This window comes from Antrostomus carolinensis, unplaced genomic scaffold (genome assembly GCF_000700745.2).
Source record: "Antrostomus carolinensis isolate BGI_N321 unplaced genomic scaffold, ASM70074v2 scaffold2310, whole genome shotgun sequence".
Classification (NCBI taxonomy): domain Eukaryota; kingdom Metazoa; phylum Chordata; class Aves; order Caprimulgiformes; family Caprimulgidae; genus Antrostomus; species Antrostomus carolinensis.
Window position 1 is genome coordinate 17081 of NW_010290327.1, and position 24893 is coordinate 41973.

A 24893-nucleotide genomic window follows, 5' to 3' on the forward strand; every position below is an offset into this window, starting at 1 on the left:
TCCATTATTATTAGATGCTTACTTTTAAGAAGCCAGTATCTGAATTATTAATAGCTTCTAGATTTAGGATGTTACATCTTTTGTCTGCTTTTTTGTTTTGTTTCACCCTTACAGGAGATAAAAACAGCCCATAAATTAGCAAAGAAGTATTACGTAAGCCCCCCACAATGGGCTAAGTGTCTCTTCAGTCATAGTTACAGCCTATGGTTTATTTGTCTGCCAGCCTACATCAGAGTTGCACATCCCAAGGTCAAAGCACTGCAACAGGCATATGATGTTTTAATTAAAATGAGGAAAACTGAAGTGGAACCACTAGATGAGGCAAGTGAGAATAAAAAAATGTTACCATAAACATGGAATAGAAGACAAGGTGCAAATATAGTGTGTTTCACCACCAACAACGGGTTAAGCATACTTAAAATTTGACTTGTTTTAAAACCACCTTGAAATGATCTCAAAGAAGTCTGCTTAACTAGGGCAACTGGAAATTAATTTCCTTTTTCATCCCCAGTGTCAGCTGGGTCAAGTACTCCAACTTAATGCTGCTAGTCTTCTCCCAGACTTCTTCAATAAGAAAGTTCTTTTGAATATCCCTATTTTTAAAATGCACTTTGAATTAATGCTTTGCAGCCTTACTGAACTGAAGGGATAATGGGTTTGTGTGCAGTGTATAATTCTTTCAGTAGTATCCACAGGCACACAAGCAGCAAGTTATCCTCCTTTTTGCAGAGGTGTTTCCTTCCCTCCTTTTTTTCGCAAACAGAAGAGCCGAGTGGGAAAAAAAAAAATCAGCATTCTCAACAATGTGGCTGCTGTTATTCCAGCTCATGTGATTTCCTGTTTAATTTTTGTTCCCTCTTCTAGCAGTTGAGTGCTATGTACTGAGTAGCTGCTGTCACATGGCTTTCCCTTTTACATGTATAAAAGTTGGAAATCAAGAGAGATCTTAGGCTGTTTCAAAATCCTTGTCATCAGTCCATGTATGCATTTCTGTGTCTTGTCAGGTCTGCTACAGGGTTGTAATGCAGCTCTGTGGACTGTGGGGTCAGCCTGTGCAGGCCGTGAGAGTCCTCTTTGAAATGAAAAATGCCGGAATACAGCCAAATGCCATCACATATGGTTATTACAATAAGGTAAGAGAAGTTTTGATGGGGGGTACTGGACCAATGTCTCTCTTACTGTTGCCACTCCCCTTGTCCTGTAGCATGTTTTGAAGATTATTTCTTACAGCTGTTCACTTGGATTTACTGATTCTGTTGGGCAAGCAATAATTTTGCACATGCTTACAGTTCACTGGATCTACACTGTATGGTTTTACGTTGTTTACATTCCTGTGCTGTTCAAAACTCTGTTGAAATAGACATTTACAATGTTTCCATTTGCAAGTTTTGGAACCTGTCTGGTGCTTCTATATCAAAATCATCTGTTCCTAGGTGTTTCCTTTAAGGTAGCAGGATCCAAGGTGGCTAAAGGCTGGAATTAGGGTGGTTGAAGTAGCTTCCCTGTCTTTCCTTGCTTCCAGGTTCTTGTAATACACTGATGAAACTTCTTAGTAAATTAAACCATGTGAAGTTATAGGAAGAGAGGTGCTACTATGGCTTTTTGTTGTTAGCAAAGTATATAAAATAAGAACAAACCTCACCTTGTTTGCTTTAAGTAAGCATCTTGATCCATTGTTTGTTGTTACTCAGCTATTGTATCCAGAGCTGTGGGATAAAAGGGAACAGCCCATAAAAACTAAAATAATTGTCCTTCTTCATACGGTTGACAGGAAATGCCTTTTTTGAGTATGGAAAGAAAAGCTTCTCATTGTACTGTGTTTCTTAGTGTAACTTTCTTACTGCTTTTGTTATTGCAATGTCTCTTTCTGTAGGCAGTTTTAGAGTCTCCTTGGCCTAGCAGTAACCGCAGTGGCGTATTCCTGTGGACAAAGGTACGAAATGTAGTTCGTGGCACAGCGCAATTTAGGCAGTGCTTAAAGAAATCAACACAGAGCCCACGAGTACCTGTGATATCAGGTAATAAGTTAGTTGAAATGGATTTATTTCTGCTGAATAAGAGCATGACATGCTTTCTGGGGGATTGCAGCTAACATTGTGGCTTTTATGAGTGGAAGAGCTTTCCTTAACTGTATAAAAATTGATAATTGATGCTTGAAACAGTCTTTTACACACTGAAGAATTATCTGAATTCTGTTGCTAGAATTTCATATTCTTATTTTGTATGTGCAAGGAAAAGTATTGACTGTTTTCTGAAGAGGTTACGTTTGTTTAAAAACCTGAAAAGTTAAATCCTCTTTTACTAACCAGCTCTTGTTCATGTCTTTAGCTCTGCGGAGTACCACGGGTGGAAGTGATGGGGACATGGTGAGCCATGGTAGCGTGGATAGTTCTAATGATGCTAACAGTGGGGAGCACACTCTCTTCGTCAGTGACTTAGTCAGGCTTGATTCCATTGATAATCACTCTAGCACAGGTACTAGATTCTGCTGGGTTTCACTACTAACAGTCCCCTAAAAAGCTAAATTTTCTAGTCTCCTGTTGATTTCCCCTCCAAAACTACCACCTTCCCCTCTTGAGGCTGTAGAGAGTGAAGCATGGAGTTAAACTATGTAAAGAAAAAGAAATACACTGTTGTTGAATATATTCCTTTACTGCAGATCATGCTTCTTCTTTAGTTTAAAGTGAACTGTAGCAGAAGTACTGTTATGTTAAAATAAATGTCTTGCTGTGGTTTCACAGACTTTGCTCTTTGTGCTAATCTTCAGAAAAGGTATGAAGCCTTTTGCATTTTGTCATTTATTCATAGAAATGATAGTCTGTGTGGGAAAAACCTTTAGCTGCATTAAAGGAAAGGAGTAAAAGTTGCTAAGGTCATTAGAAGCTAACACTTTAAAATGTTGCTCCTTGATGGTAATCCAGAAAGGCCTAATTAGCATTCCTGGAATTAGTATGTTATGTTTCGTTAAAGTAAACTATAATTTTAAAGGCCGTATTCAAGGTTCTTAATACTAGTTGCTAAACTTGTAAGTTAATACAGAAATTACCAGAACCTAGTCATACAGTCTTTGAGACACACTGGGAGTGGAAAGACGGGTAATAAGCTGGAGAAAAATACTGCCTTAAATGTGTTGTGCGCTCTTCCAGACAAACTGGAGTAAAAAGAGTGTGCAGGAAGTTAATCACTTGAGATGGCAAGACAACATTCATAGTTCTTCATATCTGCTTTAGTGCTGATTACATCCTACCTGTGCGCAGTCTCAACTAAACTTCCTTTCTATGTGTACTTCAAAACTTAATGTACAGATAGTTCTTACACACTCTTCATGTTTTTAATATCTTGAGCCCTTTTGTAAAGAAAACTTTGAGTCTGATTCCTGTGCTTCATCTGATATGCCTGCCTAGATTACTGAACTTCCCTTCTCTCTGCTCTTTGTTGCTCTGCTTTTTGCTCTTTGCTGTCTCTTGGGTGCTGCGTTTGTCCTTGGCTATCACGGTGTGGGGTGCAGACTTATGTGGTGTGAAGCCTTAGATGCACGTGTGCATTATTTCTACCCTTGAATGTTACTTCTGCAGGTAATTCACCCATTTATTGATAGGGTGTAAAGCTGTGGGATACTGTGCAAGGCAGGGATAGTAACATTATTGAAATTATGATAGAGAGGAAAATAAGGACCAAAGAATGTCGGAACTTACTTTTCTGTATAAAAGGTTTTTAGTATAGTAGTCAAATGTAATAATTGATGGCTGCTCAGACTTTTAACTTTAATTATTTTTTTACATATTTGCTCTTTTTTGGTAAAATAAACAGCAGTAATATGCATTGTAGATAAATTATGTCTGTCACTCAAGTTTTATGGAGCTTCCCAATACCTTTCACACTCAGTAACTTAGCCTTTGGTCTTTTTAAATACTGTCATGTATTCTAATAGCTACTCTAAGGTGTATAAATAATCCTGTTTAACATATTGCTGTGGGATATGTCCCATATAGTATTTTTGCATTTGCAGCCACGCTTCAGGTAAAAATAACAAAGAAGAGTGTCTTTCTGGATTGCTTCCTATGGCAGATTTTTTTGGACTACTGTGAACTTTTTTTTTTTTTTTTTTTTTAAGAAGGAGTTACAGCTGCCAAATTTAACTGGTATCGTGAAGGAAAATACTTTTTAAAAAATGTTTAGAATTTTACTTTTTCTATTTCATTTTATACTTTGCACTGTAGCACAAAGATGTAGCACAGTTTATGGTACAGTTCTTTTCAGGGATGTATTCGCTGTTAGAAGCTTGCCTAAATTTCTTTTGTGGATGCATCTGAGAATTTAGCTTGTTCAGCAATGAAATATTTCATGATAATGAGAAGGGAAAGAAATGAAAGGAGATACAGTGTATTAAAAGTAGTTAGCCACTATAGTGTTCCTAGGGTAATAACTTGTATTTAATATAAAAATGAGAAAAGTAAATTTGGATTATATAGCCTAATTATCTCTGCTGTCACCATCACCAAGTGGATCTGTGCACAGATTAGGCATTTTGGTGATATTACTATGAAGTTTTCTGGTGAAACAAAATGTGAAACAAATTAATCTCAGTTCTTTTGTTTTCTTATTGAAAAACAAATTTAGGAAAGAACAAATCTGAGGCATGTGTTTGTATTGTTTCAAACAGGTGGTCAGTCAGACCAGGGCTACGGATCCAAGGATGAACTTTTAAGAGATGATGGGGATCCTCTTCATGCAACTGAAACACAAGCAGAGAAAGATATTTCTTCTAAAGCTGAAGACCTAATAGGAGGTTAAGTATGCATGTTTACATTGGTGAAGTTTTTTTGTAATAAATCTGCTTCGTGCATTAGACTACCACAAATACTTAATGTATTGAATTCATAATGTTACCACGATCAAAATATGACTATGAAATCTGGTGGACTGCTTCTGTGCCCTAGATAATAACAGTGGAATACCTATAGGTAGAAATAGCCTTTTATCAAAGTAATTTAATATAGATGGAAAATTGGACAATTGCTGGGGCATACAGTATTTTGTATGCTATTCCTCTCATTTGCATATTTGAAAACATGACCATTTTTTCAGCTGTACCAGTTGACCTAATAAAAGGCACTACTTCTTCCTACAAACCCTTCCCAGCTGCAGAAAATATGGTCATCTCTTGTCTTCTATACAGATTTTGCCTAGTTTTTCTGTATTTTGTCTTTCTTGTTACTGAATCTGTTTCATATCTGTGCTACTAGATCATATAATGTGAGTTAGGGCTTCTAAAGCTTTCATTACACAAGTAACCCTACAGGAAAATCTGAGAACTGCTGTTAATGCTCTAGTTTGGTTAGTTTAAAAAATTCTAAAGGAAGAAATTGGCATATGCTCTACCCTTGTGAACAGCTAAGTACTATCTGCATAATCCTGTCTACTGTCATCTGTCTGGGTATTATTTCCAAGAAATGCTCGGAACTTAGCAGGACTGATCATTTAGGTTGTAATTACATACGAGAACAGTGTTTGAGTTTGTCTTTTCCATAACAGTGCAAATGAAATTATTTAGTTAAATTAACTAAAGTTCACATTCTCTTTCTTGTAGAGGTTTGTACTGAGAAATCTGATGAGAAGCAACAGCTGAATATAGAAACTTACAGTCCAACAGACCCACCTGCTTGGGGTAACAGTATTGTGAAAGTTCCCTCTGGCATTTTTGATAGCAGTGGGAGGAAAAGCAGTGGTGGTAAGTCACTGGGTGAAACGGAGCTTGCTAAAGTCCTGATCTTGTTGTGCTGTAGTGTTTTGCAATCTTTTTCACATTATGAAAAGAAACAAAACTTCTATTTGAGGTGCAGATATCTTGTACAACTGCCATTGTCCTTTGCAGATGACTTAGAAGAAACCTGTGGATTCTAAGATTGAAAATCACTGTTGATTAGATTGACATCAAGATTTTCCCTGTCCTGCAGTGAGAGCATTTCAGTAGTGCACTAGAAAACCAAGAGAATTAGGGTCTCTACTCTTGATTTTGTCACCTACACCTCACAGACCTTGGACAAAAGTCTCTTTATTCCTGTGGCTTATATTGCCGGTGTATAACCTGGGAACGATGCATGTTGTCTTTGTGCCATGCAAAAATTATTTATATATCTGGAGCTCTATGATGAGGAAGACTTATGGATATATAAAAGCCAAATCTTGGGCTTCCTTTTTTTCCTACCTTTATGCATGTCCTTGACTAAGGCAATGTAGTCCAGCTTCAGTGTAGCTTGATAGCAAAGAATTGAGTCTCGGGCAAAAAGTTGCCCAGAACCTTTCTGGCAATTATGAGAGCTGATAACTAGTTAAGAAGCAGCATCCAAACATTCTCCAGCAGTGGATGAGGTATATCAAGTCCTCTGTTGGGATCCTATTATAGTAGAATTCCCATACTTATGGAGGTTTTTATCCAGCTAACACAGCTTCCTAGGCAGTAAATGTTCCAAGTTCCCACAAGAAAATGAGAATATTTATAAGATTAGTTTATATCTTCCACATGCTAAATGTAATTAACTTTTTCTAAATGTGACTGTGACATAAACATAAACAAAGTAGTGCTTCTGTGTTGTCCAGACACACATTATATTTTTTTTTTTCAGAACCAGAATGAACTGTGGATTTTGCTGTATAGATATGTGAATATAACTCTGGAAAAAAACCACAGAGCAATCTTTACTTACAATTGTACTTTCTTTTAGTTCATGGATGTAGTACCCATTCTGTGCTGGGTGTTGGCACAGGAAAAGGAGGTAGAAGCCATAAAAGGCTTTAACTTCAAGGAGTCAAAGAACAGGTGACTTTTGATCTGTGGGATGCCTTTGCAGCCAGGATAATAACTTGTTAATAGTATTGTAAATTTTTAATGGGCAACCTGAGATTGTGGTGCTCCCAATGTTCACACCAGTAAGGAGATAAAGAGATTTCACATTATTTCAGGAAATGAACATTTGTGATGGCTACGGATACCATATTAATGCCTTTTCTCTTTTAGAAACTGTTTCTGGCCCACTGTTCATAACTCAGGATTCAGTTGAAGATGTAGTCTTTGGTGATGTTTCTCCTAAGAAAACAAGTGAAAAAGGACAGAAGAGGCAGAAACTATTTTCAGAGAGAAGCTGCAGTTTCAGCAGTGAAAGCAGAGCCGGAATGCTGCTGAAAAAAGGCAGCTTGGACGTGCATTCTAAAGAAATAGCAATTATGATGGGAGCAGATGCCAAGATCCTAACAGCAGCTTTGTCTGGGGCCAAAACTTCACCCTGTCATATGAATAAATCCCACAGTTTTGAAAGTATCGTTGATCAGCAGGTTTCTGGCATAAGTGGTACTTGGAGTTGTGTGACTGAGAGTGACTGGGAATTGGAGCATAGGTCTTCACCAGTGCTGGAAGAACCTGGGGAAGGACAGGAGCCTCTTGAGAATGGAAGAGATGAAAGCATGACCACAGTGGAAGGCATGAACCTTGAACAGTCAGCTGAGTCTACAAACCAGAAACCAGAATCCAAAGATGCAACTACTAAAAGGAATAGCTTTTATGGAGTGCTTAAGCCTATTGAAAGGGAAGATGTTGAAGTAGGCTTGGACCCTCTATCTTTGCTGGCTACTGACGACATGCAACCAAGGCATCCAGAACCTGAGGAAAAGTTGGTGTCGCCAGTTGCAGCGCGTAATTTGGCAGATGAAATAGAGAGCTATATGAATCTAAAGAACCCATTAGGTAGTAAGTTTCCTAGCATGGAACTGCACAAGTCAGACAGGGAAGCAGAAGTGTCTGGTACACTTGGTCACTCCCAAGAAAGGAGGTCAAGCCTCCCTTTGGATCCCATCCTGCCATCCCCCAAGTCTTATGAAAATCGGAGAAGTCCTTCTGTCTCCAGATCCAAAACATTCACTGGACGACCTAAGCAACAAACCCATCCACGAGTTCAAAAGGAGCGGTCTTCATCTTTGACAGGACTGGGTCGTTCTTCTCCACATGGCTCATTAGGATCTGTCGTAACAACTTTATCCAGCCTGAAGTTAGACAATATACTGTCTGGACCAAAAATGGATGTTCTGAAATCGGGCATGAAGCAGGCTGCCAATGTGGCCAGTAAGATGTGGGGAGTTGTCACTTCAGCATATAGTTACTCAGATGATGAGGCAAGTGTTTTGCAATATGGAAAAATCTGGGGAGACGAAGTTAGAGGGGTAACTTCTGTGTCCAGAAGATTGCTTCATGAAATTTTGTTAAGTATTAACTTTTACTAGCTATTAAATATTGTATTTTATATATGATGGAGTTTTCCTCTGTCATTAAAAAATAAACTTTTCAGACAAAAGCAAATTAAATTATCTTGCTGCAGTAAACTTAAACTTTGACTTTTTGCTCACAGCGTTTCCCCCCTGCATTTATTTATTTATCAATTTATCTTTTTATTTATATTTAAAGAAACTGCACCAAGAAACCCTAGTAAGAAAAAATTATGTCATCCTAAATGATATCGTACTGCCTGTCTTACTTTAAAAAATTAAGAAAAGGTTGTGAAAACAAATCACAAACTTGAGAAGGCGGGTTGGTGAGGATTAAAGTTAAAAGTAGTAAAGGACAGACTGAGAACGAGTAAATTCACTTGTCATGCATTTGGAAACTAAATGTTCTAGTTCTTGTGTGAGCACACTTGACCCGCAGAGTCTTTTTCAAGGTAAAACATTTCAGAATATAATGACACAAATGAAAGAGGAGATGGAGGGATAAATATTATAACTTCCTTCTTTCCATATGCATCTCATTATTGTATCTTCAAACGTAGTTTTCTCTGTTGGAAAGACCTCTGCTTGATCCATTTAACCCCTCAATGTGGTGTTTGGCTTTAAGGTCTTTTGTCTCCCTTCTTCTGTTAAGAGAGCTTCTTGTTTCATTTTTCAAATTCTCCCTCCTTTCCTCAACCTCCATAAAAGGTAGGTAAGTGTAAGATAGCTGTCTGGCATTATTTCTATGTGAAACAAATTTAACTGATGTTACTAATAAGGTCCTTTCTATTAAATTAAAAAAAAAAAATCTTAATTTTTTTAAAATAATATTTTTCCTGTGACAATGAAAACTCACTGCTTTGCTTTCTTTCCTGAGTTTTTTTCCTGTGACCTAGATTTTCCTGTGTGCCTTTCTATCATACTGGCCTATTCTGTAGAATTTTGTTTAATGGCACATCATAATCCCTTTAATGTGATTTATTTTAATTTCCTTTAGGGATCTTTCCATTCTCTCCTCCTTTATTTCTGCAACTTCCCTTTTTTAATATCCTAATTATTATAATTTGTCGCATCCTTTTTCTTAGTGACTGTGTTACTCTTGTGTCATTCCAGTTGGTATGTTTCATTCCTGTCTTCAATTATGAAAATATGACTTTAACTCAAGCATTTTTTCTGATAATTCTTTCATTTTGTGTAATAACTGCCAAATCACAATTTCTGCATCATTTTTCCTGTTTCTGGGGTAATAAAGAATTTTATATCCCTGTCACTTTGTTACTCAGTTTGATCCTCAGCTCAGTATTTTCACTGCTAAAGCCTATCATTTTTCCAGTTCCTTCTGGTTTGTCCAGTATCTGCTCTTTTTGGAGTTGCATAGAATTATCTTACATCTAATAATTTTTTTACATCAGGTTTTCATCTTAATCGGCTACTTTGTTTATTTATTAGAAAAAAGAAGTCAAGTAATGGATCCGGAAATGCTAAAAAATGCTAATTTTCTTCTTCTTGTATTAAAGGAAGAAAACAATCGACCTGACTTTAACTTTCCTGCTGGTTTTGAAGATAACATTTTAGGAGATAATCTGTCATCAAGAACTGAAGTCCCAGGGCTAATTACAAATGAGCTTGCACAAAGCACTACTAGTCTTGGCAGTAGCAGTAGCAGTGGAGATGCAGGAAGACAACATTACAGTGCAGGTACCATTTTTTATTGTTGTTCTCCCTCATAATTTATTTATAATATTAAAAGTGGGGAAAACTATTGTGTGTGAAATAATTCATAATAGTGGAAGCTATGGTAGTCTGAAATTATTTCAAGCCCTTAAGATAGGTATAAGCAGATTTGTACTTCCATTCTGTATTCCTCTCTTGCAGTAGCAAATATAACTAATGCTTCTTCATTGAATGTATAAAAACTTGATAAAAAAAATACAGGACTTTAACTGTAAAAATACTTCCTCTGTGTATGTGATAGGAAGATTCTGAACTAGTTATTGCCAGGAACACCTGTTCATTCATGTAAAGTCCTAATACCTTGAAAGTTCTTGAAATATTACTACAGAAAAGCAGAACAGTGTTCAAGAACTGCAAAGCCCACAAAAAAACCAAAGCAACACACACAAAAAATGCATCAGCTTTACTGTGGAATAGGAGGTATTGGATGCATACCTGATTTGAAGTTGTGAGGGTGAATAATTTATGAGTGTATATGCCTACTGCTAAATTGTTGTTCCCCTCCACACACACTCCGTTCTAAAACTGGATGAAGTAAATTTAATAATTTTCAGTTCAGATTTCATTCAATTAGTTTTTATTCTTATTTTGAGAAAAAGATGTGTTGCTGAACCAGATGGAGGTTTGGTTTAGCCGCCTTTGCAGTACTTGGTTGATATAAGTACTGTAAAGCCATCTGCATCAAGAGAGGAAGAACTATCTCGCAGACTGGACATAAGTTGGCCCTGTCTAGCAAAATCTTGATGAGATATCTTCTAGTTCCAATTAGTTAGGAGAGTTACAAGAAGTAACTATAAACAGTGACAGCCATCAACAGGATATGTAAAATTTGTTCACAAACATAAGATCTAGCTAAAGAAGCAGAGGAGACTTGTTTATGACAAGGGGATTCTGGTAGTGATTTTTTTTTTAATAGGAAAGTTTGACTGCGCTTGTCAGAGGCAGTAATGCTGATAGTTTTGCTTCCTAAAACTGACTCCAACTATTCCTTCTGGTAAATGTGTTCCAGCTTCTTTTCCCCTTGTCCTGGGCAAAGCTCGGAACCCTAAAACTCAGCCTTACCGAAGAGAGATGTTTTACTGCAGTGTTAGGGAAAACTTAAGCACAGTAATGGCATATTTGGTAGCATGTCTCACTTGGTACTATTCTTCTATTAATTCAAGACTTCTTAGAGTATATATATGGAGCAATCTTACTGCTCTTTGCCATTCTTTATTATTTCTTTGCATTTTCAGATTTTATTCACTGATGCTTTTTTTTTTTCATTTACCAGTCTGTCATGTATTGTATTAGACAAAAATAACTTTGAAATGTTAATCACAAAAACGATATTTATCTATATTGTGATTGTAATATCAGTGAAGTTACAGAGCTACGTATATCTTTGGAAATCTTCTAGTACAATTTTCTGTCTTGCTCAAACAGAAATTATTTTCTTTGGGAATTACTCTTTCCTTGAATACAAGACCCAAACAACTCTTTTTGTACAGGTGAAGTTTCATTTCCAAGAAGTATGAAAGTTCTAGATTCTGAGAAGTCAGAGCACAGCTCTTCACATAACACTAGTTTATCCAGCATTTTCCAAAACTATGCAATGGAGGTAAGATTAATAAACTCATAGATGAAAGATATAGTTATTCAATATTACTGTATGCATTAATTACCTGTTTAGTTGGATTGTGGTTGGGTTTTTCAAAACAATTTTTTTCCATGTTTCTACTGGAAAGATGCTTCATACTTTTAGCCCAGGGTGTGACAGTAGCTTTAAAAAGAAAAGCGTCTGAAATGCTTTTATGTATCTCTCATATATAGAGAGAAGAGACAGTTGAGAGAAGGGTCAAAACTTGAAGTGAGACAGAAATTAGAGAAGGAAGAAGATTTTTTTTTTCTCCCCTTTATGAAAATAATGTGTTGTTACGAAATAATTGTGGTCGTTTGACCACAGCCAGCAGTTAAGCCCTTGCCCATACACTTGCTTACTGCCCCCTCATTATGGTAAGGGAGAGAATCAGAAGGGCAGAAGCAAGAAATAAGGCTTGAAGGTCAAGATAAAAACAGTTTAATAAGTGAATTGGGAAATTTAAAACAAGCAAACAAACAAACAAACAGGAGTGGGGATGACAAAAAAAAAAAAAGTGACGCAAAGGCAATCAGTCAGCACCATGATACCCCACGCAACAACTAGCTTGGAAAAACTGCCCATGGGTTGGACACCACAGTGAAGAAGGGGAAGAGAGTGAGGAGTGTCCTGGTTTTTAAGCTGGAACAGAGCTGGGTTTCTTTTCCCCTGCTTTTCACCAGGGGACTTCATGTTAGTCTGTACGTGAAGCTGTCACAAGGAGGAAGGAATGGCAGAGATAACATGTGGTGAACTGTCCACAACCCCCATTCCCCATCCCTCTGTGCCGCTTGGGATGTTGAGGTAGAAAAATCAGGGGTGAAGCTAAGCCCAGAAAGAAGGGAGGGGTGGGAGGAAGATGTTTTAAGATTTTATTTTTATTTCTCATTACCCTACTCTGACTTTTGATTGACAATAAATTAAATTAATTTCCCCTAATTGAGGCTTTTCTGCCCATGATGGTAACTGATCTCCCTGTCCTTATCTTGACCCATGAGCCTTTAGTCGTATTTTTCTCCTCCAGTCCAGTTGAGAAGGAGGAGTGATAGAGCGGCTTTGTGGGCATCTGGTTAAGGTCAACCCACAACTTAACCATAAAAGTTTCTTTTGTGTTTGGTTGTTTTGTTTTGTTTTGTTTGTTGGGTTTTTTTGAGAAGTAGATATGCATTTACTTACACAATTCAAAACAATTTGTATATCTGGAGGCTTCGTAGGAGTGAACAATTGCAAATGCTTCCTTAGTAGCATTTCAGGGTGATGCTTCTTCCAGGTCTCAAAATATCTAACAAAAATAAATTATTAGTATTTGCATTTCATAGGTAAAAGTTATGTGGACAAGATAACTCTTGAGTATGGTAAGTAGTGATGAACTCATGCCTCCCAACTGGCATTCTCATATCTGTTACATTCCTGTGGATACTAAGCCTATAAAGCCAGTTATAAAAGAACTCTGAAACAAGGCTGATAATATTTATTCTTTACTGTTCTAGGTACTGATGTCAAGCTGCTCTCAGTGTAGAGCTTGTGGTGCACTGGTTTATGATGAGGAGATTATGGCTGGTTGGACGGCAGATGATTCAAACTTGAACACTACCTGTCCTTTCTGTAAAAGTACCTTCTTACCTTTACTTAATGTTGAATTTAAAGACCTACGTGGCTCTGCAAGGTTAGTGGGTTTTATAGATGCTCTCTTTCTGCCTTTGCACTTGTACATGGTTATATTTTTTCACAAAAGGATCTTAGTTATATCTCCCAGTATTTTTGTCTAGATGTTTGCAAGAATGTCACTGTCTGTTTGACGGTTATGATTGCACTGAAGGAAATTACAAGTCATGTAAACCCTTGAGTTTCATTGTAAAACAGACAAAAAGCAAAGAATTGGTTGCCTTTTTACCATTTTTTCTTTTCATGTTTTCTTTGTAAGCGTAATTGTCAAGAAGGTATAAGTCTGTTTTCATTTTGTTTAGCTTTTAAAACAAAGCTAATGGATCATGAACTTTTTAAAAGCATATGAAACAGTTTTAAAATCTGTCAGCAAAGAATTTCTCCTAAATTAAATTTACTAATAGCTTTTAGTTATAGACATTCCAGCTTATTGTTTCTCTGGTAGTTCTCTAGTTTAAGCTTCTCTGCTTACTTTTTGTACCTCTTTTAATTGCACTTGTGAAGGCTGGAACTTACTTTAAGGGAATTTAAAATCGATTCTCGCTGTAGTCGTTATTGCTGAGAAACAAAGCTTCCATTAGTGTTCTCTGATGGTGAAGTGGAACATCTGTATGATGTGTACTTAAAAAACCTTAGCAAAGCAAGGCATGTTCCTGTTATCTTGTGCCTATAATGGTGTATGGTCTTCTAGTCTGTAATGTCACATTACAATAACAACCATTTTCAGTGAGGTGTCAGCTATTGATATATTTTGGCTCGTTGGAAACCATGACAAACTAAGGTCGTTTGCAATGACTTACATCCAGCATAGGATTTCTTATTTTGCAGGTCAGATCTTTGTATGTGTTCATTACCTCTGCCTATATAAGTTACAATGGAGAGAGCAGGGTGAAGTTTGTGTCCTGTTGTCAAGCTTTTTAATATTGTGTTCCTTATTTTTGCTACTTTTTGAAAGTAAATGTAGAAAATAATAACTTTTAAAATGACTTCATGCTTACATCTTGGCCTTTATATTTCTCTCCCTCCCATTCATGTTGTAACTTAGCTTTTTCCTGAAGCAAAGTACCTCAGGAGATAGTTTTCAGAGTGGTACCCTTCCTTTAACCACGGATCCCTTGGAGAAGAAACTGTGGTCCAGTCCAGCTGTTGCTGACTTGATCAGTTTTTCAGATCACCCACAGTCCAGCCATACCATAGCTGAAGAAAGTAGCTCTGCAGCTGAGCAGAGGTAGGTAAAACAGGGTTAGTTCCATCAGAAATGTATCAACACTTCCAGTATTTCTTCTCTGCTTTTAAAGTGCCCGTTGGTTTATGTTCCAAATATAGTAGAGAAGTACAATTGTAACAACAGTTGTCTGCTTCCTCTCATTCTTTTTTACATATTTTAAGTGTGCTTTTATCAATTTGAAGTAAGCTGGTTCCACTTAATGAATGTGTTTTAGAGATACAACTATAGAAATAAATCTTCAGGTCCATCCACTATTAATAGGTAAAACTATTGTATTGTTAGTTATTGTTAGTAATATATTATATATGTTACTATATATAGTAATAGGTAAAACTATTGTTATTGTCAGTATTGTTAGAACACACCTTTTAAAGACACACAGAAATTTAAGCATTACTTCTTGTGTTTAGAATGTAAGAAGGAGGACACTGCATTATGGTAAAAAATAAGTCAATTTTCTGGAACATTTTTGAGAGAAAGCTCTCGGAGTACTCAACACTTGTATTGAGCCTGCGTTCTATGACAAATAATACTGATGTAAAACTGGAACTCAGAAAAACAGTACCACTTTTGAAACAGTTTCAGGAAGGAAACATTAAGGAGAAGGTGTCATGTTGGTAGAGGGAAGAACTGAAATAGTGCTGCTATGAATTGTGACCTTTTTGCTGGGATTTGTTGACATTTTGTTGTAATAGGGGGTTTTTTAAAATCATTATTCAGTTTGGAATTTGTGACTATCCATGCCTGTGAGCTAATGAGCTAGTGCCTGTATCAGACTATTAAAACATAAATCAATCTGATAGTAGTTAGTCTTAATACCACCTTTCATTTTTAGAGTATTACTTATGTTAATCTCTTAACTTTGATGTCAGATATTTTTAACTAAAGTCAAATTTAGGAGTGAGGATCACTTCTAAATTAATCTCTTCCCTCTCTTTGCAGATTATTTGGAAGCAGACACTTTGTTTCACTTGATATTTTTTCTTCTGTATTGTATTTGAAATTTTTTTATTCATTGTTTCAGTTATAAGGGGCACAAAAGGAATATTCCCAGATCAGCAAGTGGCTTGACTGTATGGGTTAAATTTGATAAGTCTGTAAGAGGAGTTTGCTTAAGTTATCTTGTTAGATGAGTTTGACACTTGAAAAATTAATTTTTCAGTTATTTTGACATACAACTTGTTTTCTATGATATTTTTGCTCTGCTTATGACATTTAGAGAAAATAAACATAAAGGGAAGAGGAAGTAACAATTAGTATAGTCAGAACAAGGTAATCTTTGCATGTTGACAAAACAGTACATTGCTGTTTTTCTAAGCAAGGTAAAGCTGTACCAGAGCAATGGTACCTATACAGAACTGTAATACTTTCAGATTCATGTCTTAGGTTATACCTAGCTGCTCTTCTGCAGGGATGGTTAAACTGTGCTGTGAGGCATTTTGTTTTGTTTTCCCGAAACTGTGGAGCTACTTGGACAAATATGATTCCTTATTAACAGAGAAGCTTGGTTTGGGATACTTACTTGGCAGCCTTTCGCTGCTTCCTTCCTGTTGCCATAGGAATGCTGAATAGTTTCATATAAGCATATTCTCTTCTAAAACCCAAACAGTGATGTGACAGAAGAACAGAGTAAAGATCCCAGAACCATGAAGACATCTGCCAATAATCCACCAAAAAGGGGAGTGTCCTTGACTCGAAGCCACAGTGTTGGCGGGCCACTGCAAAACATTGATCTTTCCCAGAGACCATCTCATGGCATTTCAACAGTTAGTCTGCCAAATAGTTTGCAAGAAGTTGTGGTAAGTCTAGAAGCTGCACATTCAGTTGGCAGCAAAATATTGAACGCAATGAACATAGAATGAATAATGTTCTACTACTAATATTCTTATCCCTTTGAGGGATGGAAATGGCCAAGCATCTTTTCATGTTCTTATGACAAAAAAAATTTTTGGTTCAGTTAATCTAAAATTGCTTTTTCAGTATATTGTACAAACAGTGTGCTTGATTTGAAATGTTCTCTCTAGCAGAATTAAGCTAGTCTTTGTCTTTCTAAAACTGGAATTTTGTTTAAAAATAACCCAACTTCTACAGCAGACTAAACACAATAGTGCAAACAACACACTGTTGCAAGAGCAGAAGTTTGTTCCTTTTCCACGCGTTTACTTACACTGCTCCTTTATATTCTGTTAGGCTTCTCTGTTGAGTGGATGGGAGAAGGTAATAAGCAGTACTGAGACTATTACATTGTTCTTGCATGTGAAACAAAGTTTTTCTCCTCTCTCCTGGTGCTTTTTATTGGCAAGAAGCTGTCTTAACATGTGAACTCATGATTCGGTTCCACAGCTGATGTAATTACTCTCATTTTTCTGCGGTCTCCATCACCACTGGCTTAGTGCTGGCTTAGATAGCTTAAAACTGCACAATCAGGAACAAGTTTTAACAAATTATAATTTTCTCTTCTTCACATAATAGAGAGAGCTTAGATGATTGTTCTTTAAAGTTAAGAAACACATCACATCAACAGTCAGAACTGCTGATGCTATTAAAGTTATTGTGTGTTCAGTACTTCTAGAGGCTTCTTCCAAGTGTCAAGAAACTGTGTAATAGGGGATTTTCAGGGCAAATAATCCTGAAGAGCCTTTCTGGAAGAAAAATCTTTTTAATTTTGTAAAAAAAGCCCTCAATTTTTCTTTTGTGTATGTTTTTTTTGTTTTTAGGATCCTTTAATAAAAAGAACTAACCCTCTCCCTGTATCTGTACCCTACTTGAGCCCTTTGGTACTGCGTAAGGAACTTGAATCACTGTTGGAAAATGAGGGAGAGCAAGTAATTCATACATCCAAATTCATCAATCAACACCCCATAATTTTCTGGAACCTAGTTTGGTATTTCCGACGGTTGGATCTACCTAGCAACTTACCTGGACTCATTCTAACATCTGAACACTGTAATGATGGAGTGCAGGTCAGTGGTTTCCTCATATTAGAACTGCAGCTGTTGGAGTAAGCTAAATTTGAGAGTTTGGTTCAAAAGAAGTGGGTAAGTAATTTCTGAGTAGCTTGGATCTTGGTTCCTGTTTTTTTATAATACAAGTAGATAGGTTTGTTTTCTGCAAAGAATCTTGAAGGAAGATGAGTGAAAACAGTATTCAAATTCTAGTCAAGTTGTTCTCTTTTAAAAAGCCAGAGAGTAAGATTTGTTAAAAATAAGGCTCATATATATGGAAGGAAACAAGATATGTCTGTGGAGTACTTGTAAATTGCAATACATTGTAATCCACATAGTGTGGGTTACATACTTCATTAAGTATGTAACTTACTTTTAAGTTATTGGTCAATAGTTTTTGTTCTTTTCCACTAATAGTTTTTGCTATTCAAACCCCACTGAGTTTCATTACTATATGAACAAAAGAACATAGAATGGATGCTCTTTTGATTATTTAGCTTTTCCCATTTTAAGCTGCAGATGTTTTTCTGAAATCTATATGATTTGTGTATGTAAGTACCAAATTCAATAGGTATTTATATATATGTATGCATCACATTTATATGTGATGCATATGAAAAAGTAGTATTTTCCTATCTATGTGTATGCACTTTAAAATTCTTTTGCTTAATTTAAAATAAAAAACCCCACCTAGAACAAAAAACAATTTTCCAAGAAATGGAGTTGAAGACAATACTACTGAAATCTAAAACATACTAAAAAACTTAAATGCATTAACAGGGAAAACCTCAAGATGGGACATAATATCTTGTAATTACTACTTTAAATTGACACACTAGTGGTAAATTTTTCTTGCCCACTAACTCTTATTGTATTAGAGATTCCAGAGGCACTTAATTTTATAAAATAATTATGTGACTCTTATTTTGAGTGCCATATCTTTTTAATGGAAATAAATGTTGTATTTATATGCAAATACAGATTTTTTCTGCTTGTTGGGAAGCCCAACACATAGAGATGCATCTCAAATCTTAAGTCTGAAAATACTAAGGCATGGCATGATAAGTAGTACAAATCAAGTAATGTGTTGGCTCACAAAAAATATTTTCAGATACATATTCATAAATATTTTCTTCATATATCTGTAGAAAACAGAATGATCTTCATACATAAGGCTAAACTAGAAAAGGCAATTAAATGTTGTGGTACTTGTGACTTTGCTCTGGTTGAGTGCAGTTTCCTGTAGAAGACATGAACTGTTCCTGTTTGTTGGACTCAAGATAAATAAACACTTTATTGTTTGCAAAATGAGTAAAATAGCAGTTTTTAAATTAATAACTCTACCGATCTCTTTAAAACTTTTTCCTTTTCCTTGTGTTTTATAGCTTCCTTTGACGTCTCTTGCTCAAGATAGCAAGCTAGTATACGTCCATCTTCTCTGGGACAATATCAACCTCCACCAAGAGCCGGGGGAGCCCCTATATATATCTTGGAGAAATCTCAGTAAGTAAAACTAATGTTACGGAAAGCAGAGGCTACGTAAAGAAAAAGTTGTTTTGTACACAGCCCATCAAGTTGGAAGCATCTGCAATCCCTTAGGTACTTAACATAGTCTTGGTGTTTAATTATTTGTGAAAATATCTTACTGATCTGTTTGTAAAGGTATGTTATCTGTTCTTTATGTGACATACCCTTATAAACAGGATGGGAGGATTTGCTCTAGGTGTCGTGCTATAAGTAAACTTCATTTGATTTGGATGTTTCACTGCGTTATCTGGGTACGTCTATGCCGGCATGAAAAAGACAACTGTATTACAAAAACATATCTTGTGTTCCTGTATATGAATAAAAGGTCACAAGTCCCATTGATATGTACATTTGGCAGCCTACTTGACTGTCAGAAGATAAGATCCAAGAAAGTTTTTGTCTACAGTGACTTGATTTGGAAGAAAGAAAAAACAGGCAGGCTGGTTATGAGAACTTTGGTATTTCATTACTTCTGATCAGCAAAAAAACCTTTGTTGGCGTAAACTTCTCAGTCTGTGTTTTAACTTTTAAAAAATATGCTAAAAACTATGTAGCGTGCCAGTTCTGGTTCTAAGGAAGAAAAAAAGGGTTTTTTGAAAAGTGTCCTAAAAATAAACAGCCTGATTGGAAAATTACAGTCAGGAGCAGAGTAAGATACGGTGTTTCCCTCAGCTTCTACAGAAGTATATTGATCTGAGCATAGCATATGAAAAGCATCCCCAAAGCATTCAGACATGAATGAAGATTAATAGATATATGTATTTATGTAAATAAAGGAGCAAAAGGCCTGTTTTAAATGTGGAAGAAAAATAGTAGTATTACAGATACACTCTACAGCAGTGTCAGTATTTGGAAAACAGGAATTTACATTCGTAAAACATCATATATGTCAATTTTGTGAAAACCTTTGGTTGGTGTAATTATGATTACTAGCTTTAGTCTACATTTCATTTACATGCCATGTAGTTACTGCTTAATCTGTAGCCTTATTTTTTTGCCAGTAAGTGGATTTACTATTCCCTCACAAGTCACTGTTTTCCAAAGAATAGTAGTTCAGTATTATTCTGGAAGTGGCAGTGTAAGCAACAAATCATAATGGCAAATGTCTCAATAATTTTCTTTCCTCTTTGATGCCACTATGCTTTATCTATTTCAATATGTAGTCCGAAGTTATTAATGAATTTTAGGTGTATTGTAAAAGGGCTTTGATAAGAAAAGTTTCTTTGATAAGAAACGTGATAGTGTTTTCTTTTGTTTTATTTCTTTTCCTTTGTGTAAAAATAACCTTATTGGAGTGAACTTAGTTGTTGAAACTTAAGTACAGCAATAAATCTGAGCTAAAAAACCATCACAGGCAACATCTGATACTTGATACTTTTCAGTCTCTTCTATTTCTGTGTCCTGTGGGAGCTCTTGCACATGGATACTTGATGCATCCTGTCACTCTTTTTGTAGAGTAAAGGCTATAAGCAGGCAAAGCCTTTCCATTGGAACAAATTTCTGTAGATGGAGTAGAAGTTCTGTGTATATATATCTCACTTTCTGAAACACTTTGTTTATTAACGTAAAAAGAAAATCCTTACTGTTTTACTAATTCATACTGCTGCATTTCACAGATTCTTCTGAAAAGAGACTCTCCACAGTGACAGAAGATCAGCAGGCAACAAACGCTTTGTTGGAGAACATCAAACTAAGTATTCAACATAATAACGTTGTTAAACCAATCCACCTCCTTCTACAGAAAGTTAAGCCAGATGTGAAACGACAGAGGTAAAGGGGTAATCTCTTCTTACTTTCTTCCCACTGAAAGTTAAGCAAGATCAGACTATATACACTTCCTAATGATAATTCCATAAGGACCTCTTGGGAATACTTAGTTACATTTTTGTCCACCAAGCACTGTGTGTATTTGTTTATGCCCATGTTTACAAACAGATGCACTCTGTAGCCATGTGCATAATTCATCCAAATCAAATGGATAAATGTAATTCTTCAATCAAAATGAATATTTTACAAATGAGTAAGAAAAAAACCAGATATTGACTGTGCAGATGTTGCTGCAGATCTGACAAATTGATAAATACAAGTGTGCAGCATCCTGTTGCTGCGCTTGGAATATTCTCCAAGTGTCCTAGTTATACATATTGCAATTCTACCAACCTGGAGTACTGGCTAAGAAAAGTGTATGCAGCATGATCCACAAACAAAGGGAGACGTGTAAATAACACTTCTATGGTGCATTTTGCCTTCTGCACTACAACTCAGAGGGCTTTGTAAAAAAGCACAGCCTCTGAAGTAAATTGTTACCACAGATACAAGCTGTGTTTGAAATCTGTCATGCTAAGTCATCTTTACTTCTGTGGTTTGTAGTTGCTAAAAAGAAACAAGAACTAATCTCTCTAGAGAAGAATCCTTATTAGTTCCACAAGGAAAAAAAAAAAATCTAAATATTTAGTGATACCCAGTCCAGAGATAGATCATGACATTCTGAAAAAAAACCCAAAGCATAGGTGATCTGAAATAAGCCTACTCGGTGTACATCACTCTCAGACAGGAATGAGTTAATAAAGAAATGGTGCTTAATTTTGGATTTCTTGTTTATCTGGAGTTTTTATGGCATGTTTGGTAGAGGGATTTTTCATAGAAAATGTTAACTACTGGGATTTGGTGATAATGTAACTTAATGCATTGAGGAAAAATATTCAGCCGTTAGAAAATGTTAAGCTAATAATCATGTAGATTGATCACTTTCTTTACAAGCTAGATTAACAGTTGCAGAAACTACATAATGGAAGATTAAAGTCTTCAACATTGACTTTCTAAACTTGGGATAGTTGGTGCTTTCATTGACATGACCTTAAAAATATTTCCTAGGAGTTTTTACAGAGAGATTCTTTTTCTGTCTCTGGTGTCTCTTGGAAGAGAGAACATTGACATTGGTAAGTAAAAAATACTGTGAAATGAATGGTGCCTGTGTATGAAATATATTAATACTTTATATGAAAGCTAGTGTATAAAATTGACTTTTCATCCATGAGTTTCTAAGTAACTTCTCAAGTGCTGTGTTTTAGTGAAAAGTGCTTTGTACTCTTCAAGTAGGTTGCTTTTATGAAAATGTAATTCAGATGGAGCCATTAATTTTGACTTTATTTGAAAACAGTTATTTTAAACAGAGTTTATTAGCTTGAAGCTTTAATTCCTCGTGTCTGAAAACTTGTTCCCAGTCTTGTCCATCTTTCTCTGACCGGCATATTAGACCTATGTCATCTAGCCACCTGATTGCCCATCCCTTCCCCATGCCCATTCTCCTCTTCCCTGACTTGTATTTGGTACTATTCAAGCAAAGGGACTCCCTTATGGGATGTGACAGGGAAGGTACCCTGAGAACAGGCAGACTGAACTGTGATGGGAGTAATGCGTATCCACTGTGGTGCATTGTGATGCTCCAGCGTGAAGATGCTTTTCTGATTCTTTGAGAGCCTGCATTTTGGAAAAAACAAACAAACAAACCAGCAGCTAGTTAAGTTAAAATAATAATTTTTTAATTGTATAAAAATCACCAGAAGTATTTTATAGGAACAGTAGTGTGCACTGTACAGGGCTTCTTAAATAACTTCAGCTATGCTTTTTCTATTTCAGAGGTCTTTGATAGTGAATACAGACTTGCACATAAAAATCTACCAAAGGATGTTCTTGAAAAGATGCAGAAAATAGATGCTCCACCAAGCAGCAGAGTTGAGTGTTGCAGGAAGTGCTTTGGAGCACCTTTAATATAAAAATGAGGAAGACACACACTAAACTTCAGTGAGACAACAGTAGAGGAGAACAAACCAGGAGCATGGTGATATATACACTTTGAATCCCAAAAGGTGGTAATTGAGCAATTTGTCAAAGCAATTTCATTGAGCTACAACATATATTCCTGTCTTTCATCTCATGAGACACAGTGTAAAGTAAGTTAAAATGTTTTAAAACTATATTAACAGGGTGAGTTGGTTTTAGTGATTGATCTGCTTTTTTTCCTGTGTCTACTTCTCCTTTTGCTTCCTCAAATCTTCAAAAGGGTGATGATTAAACAGCAACCTGTAGGTGGTAACTTTCTTAAAGGACACCAGTATTTGTGTATGTTAATGAAATACCTTTCCTGTCACAGAATACTTAAATTCTTCCCTACTTGTTTAAAATTACCTTTAGGTAAAGAGAGGTATTTTTATTGGTGTGCAGTATGTATGTATGAATGTAAATATTTGAGTCCTTGGACTGGAAGTTGCAATGCAATTCCTTTTGTCAGATCACAATACCTAAAATCGCTACCCATCTCCTGACCCTTGTCCCAGTTAGTATTCGAAATTATCTTTGTCTGACCTTTTCATAATGTATGTTTACAGCTGTAAAAACCAGAAACTTACACTCAATTTTCCTGTATTCTCTATCTGACAAATTAAAGATACTATGAACACACTGCCGCTTTCTCCAAAAGAATGATAGGCTATTACACTTAGCGCCTCAGAAATGGGTGACTTTCTAAAAATTAGATAGGAAGCTTAAAAGGCATTAGGATATATGCATGGTTTGTCAAACAGATACTGTCTGAAAAATATGCTTTATACTGTATGCATGTATGCTAAAAAAGTGTCTTTTCCTTGAACTCTTTATCGCCCTCTCCCATGGTTTCATGCCAGCCTGTGGGTTAATTATTTTGCACTGATAGTCCAAATTTAAATTTCAATGAAAAAATATTTATAAATGTGGTCTTCAAGGTGTATATTAGCACAAATGAAGTGCTTGAGTGTATGATCTGAAAACATGAATCCATCTTTTGGATCACCTCTAGTACATAAAACACTTTCTCACCTCATATCTAATTGACTACCGTCAATTAGTGATAGTCTTGGCAAGAAGAGCTTGTATACTGGTCAACAGTTGAAATGTTTCTGTTACTTGAGGAATATGATAAGATTTATTCTAGCGTTTTTGCTGAAATTCAGTGGTGTGGCTTTTCTGATGGAATTATTCCTAGAGGAAAAAAAAGAGTAGGATTTGTAGCATGTTAAAGAAGCATAGCTAAAACTATAACCATGTCTGAGTATGAATGTATTTACTTCATACTACTCTCTTAAAAAATTTAACTCTTGAAAATGATGAGGGATGAAGATCTGTCTGGAACAGCTTCTACGTGAAACAACAAAACCAACTTTTGTTTTTTCACAGGGCTAAAACAAAGGATTTGCACTATTTGTGACAAAATACATTTGCATTGTAGACTGATCCATTGTATTTTGTCTAAAAGTGCTGATCCTAAGTTCATATGGGGATATTGCCTGGACAGATTCTCTCCTGATGAAAATATTGTGCTTTCTTAATAATTAAAAGCAAGAAAGCACATGCTGATTTTTTTTTTCATTCTTTATTCTTTGGGTTTATGCATGGGTGCTTGCAGATCTCTGACCTACATCACAATGGAAGAGTAGAGCTTGATTCTTCTTTCCTCTTTTCTCCTATTACATAATTGACATGGGCGGTTCCATCCTTTTAAAGTAAAATATCTCTCTAAAGCATTCATCCAAAAAACTTAATACTTCTACAAATCATAATGGCAGATTTTGCTATATTATTCTGTACTGGTCTTAAACATACAGCTATACAATGACAATTTTTGAGTGTTAAATGGACAAACCATATGATTATGTGATACAACTTGCAAGGAATCAAGTTTTAGTTATCCTTAAATTCTCCCAGCTCATGAAACTGCAAAAGCAGTCTGTCCAGTGCGTGCTGTTTTAGATAATTGGTGACATCCAAGTTCTTTTAAACTATTGTAAATACTATTATTATAAAATAAATTCTGTAAACAGATCACTTTCATTTAAAAAAACCCCTTCCCATCTGTTGTTGAAAATATAAATTAATCAGCAGTAGT

The 24893-nt window shown here is 35.9% G+C and overlaps 1 protein-coding gene across 1 annotated transcript in view; it reads left to right on the forward strand.

The window, feature by feature from the left end:
- DENND4C (DENN domain containing 4C) overlaps positions 1-22892 on the forward strand; it is a 38300-nt gene extending 15408 nt beyond the window's left edge. The window contains exons 13-28 of the mRNA XM_010172613.2: positions 115-321; positions 1005-1133; positions 1874-2018; positions 4664-4789; positions 5591-5731; positions 7019-8166; positions 9774-9954; positions 11481-11590; positions 13099-13274; positions 14319-14501; positions 16111-16300; positions 17219-17464; positions 18832-18949; positions 20590-20743; positions 21848-21912; positions 22613-22892. Coding sequence (XP_010170915.1) covers positions 115-321; positions 1005-1133; positions 1874-2018; positions 4664-4789; positions 5591-5731; positions 7019-8166; positions 9774-9954; positions 11481-11590; positions 13099-13274; positions 14319-14501; positions 16111-16300; positions 17219-17464; positions 18832-18949; positions 20590-20743; positions 21848-21912; positions 22613-22749 — 3456 coding nt within the window. The 3' untranslated portion in view covers positions 22750-22892. The remainder of the gene's footprint in view (positions 1-114; positions 322-1004; positions 1134-1873; positions 2019-4663; positions 4790-5590; positions 5732-7018; positions 8167-9773; positions 9955-11480; positions 11591-13098; positions 13275-14318; positions 14502-16110; positions 16301-17218; positions 17465-18831; positions 18950-20589; positions 20744-21847; positions 21913-22612) is intronic.
- Positions 22893-24893: the final 2001 nt, after the last annotated feature.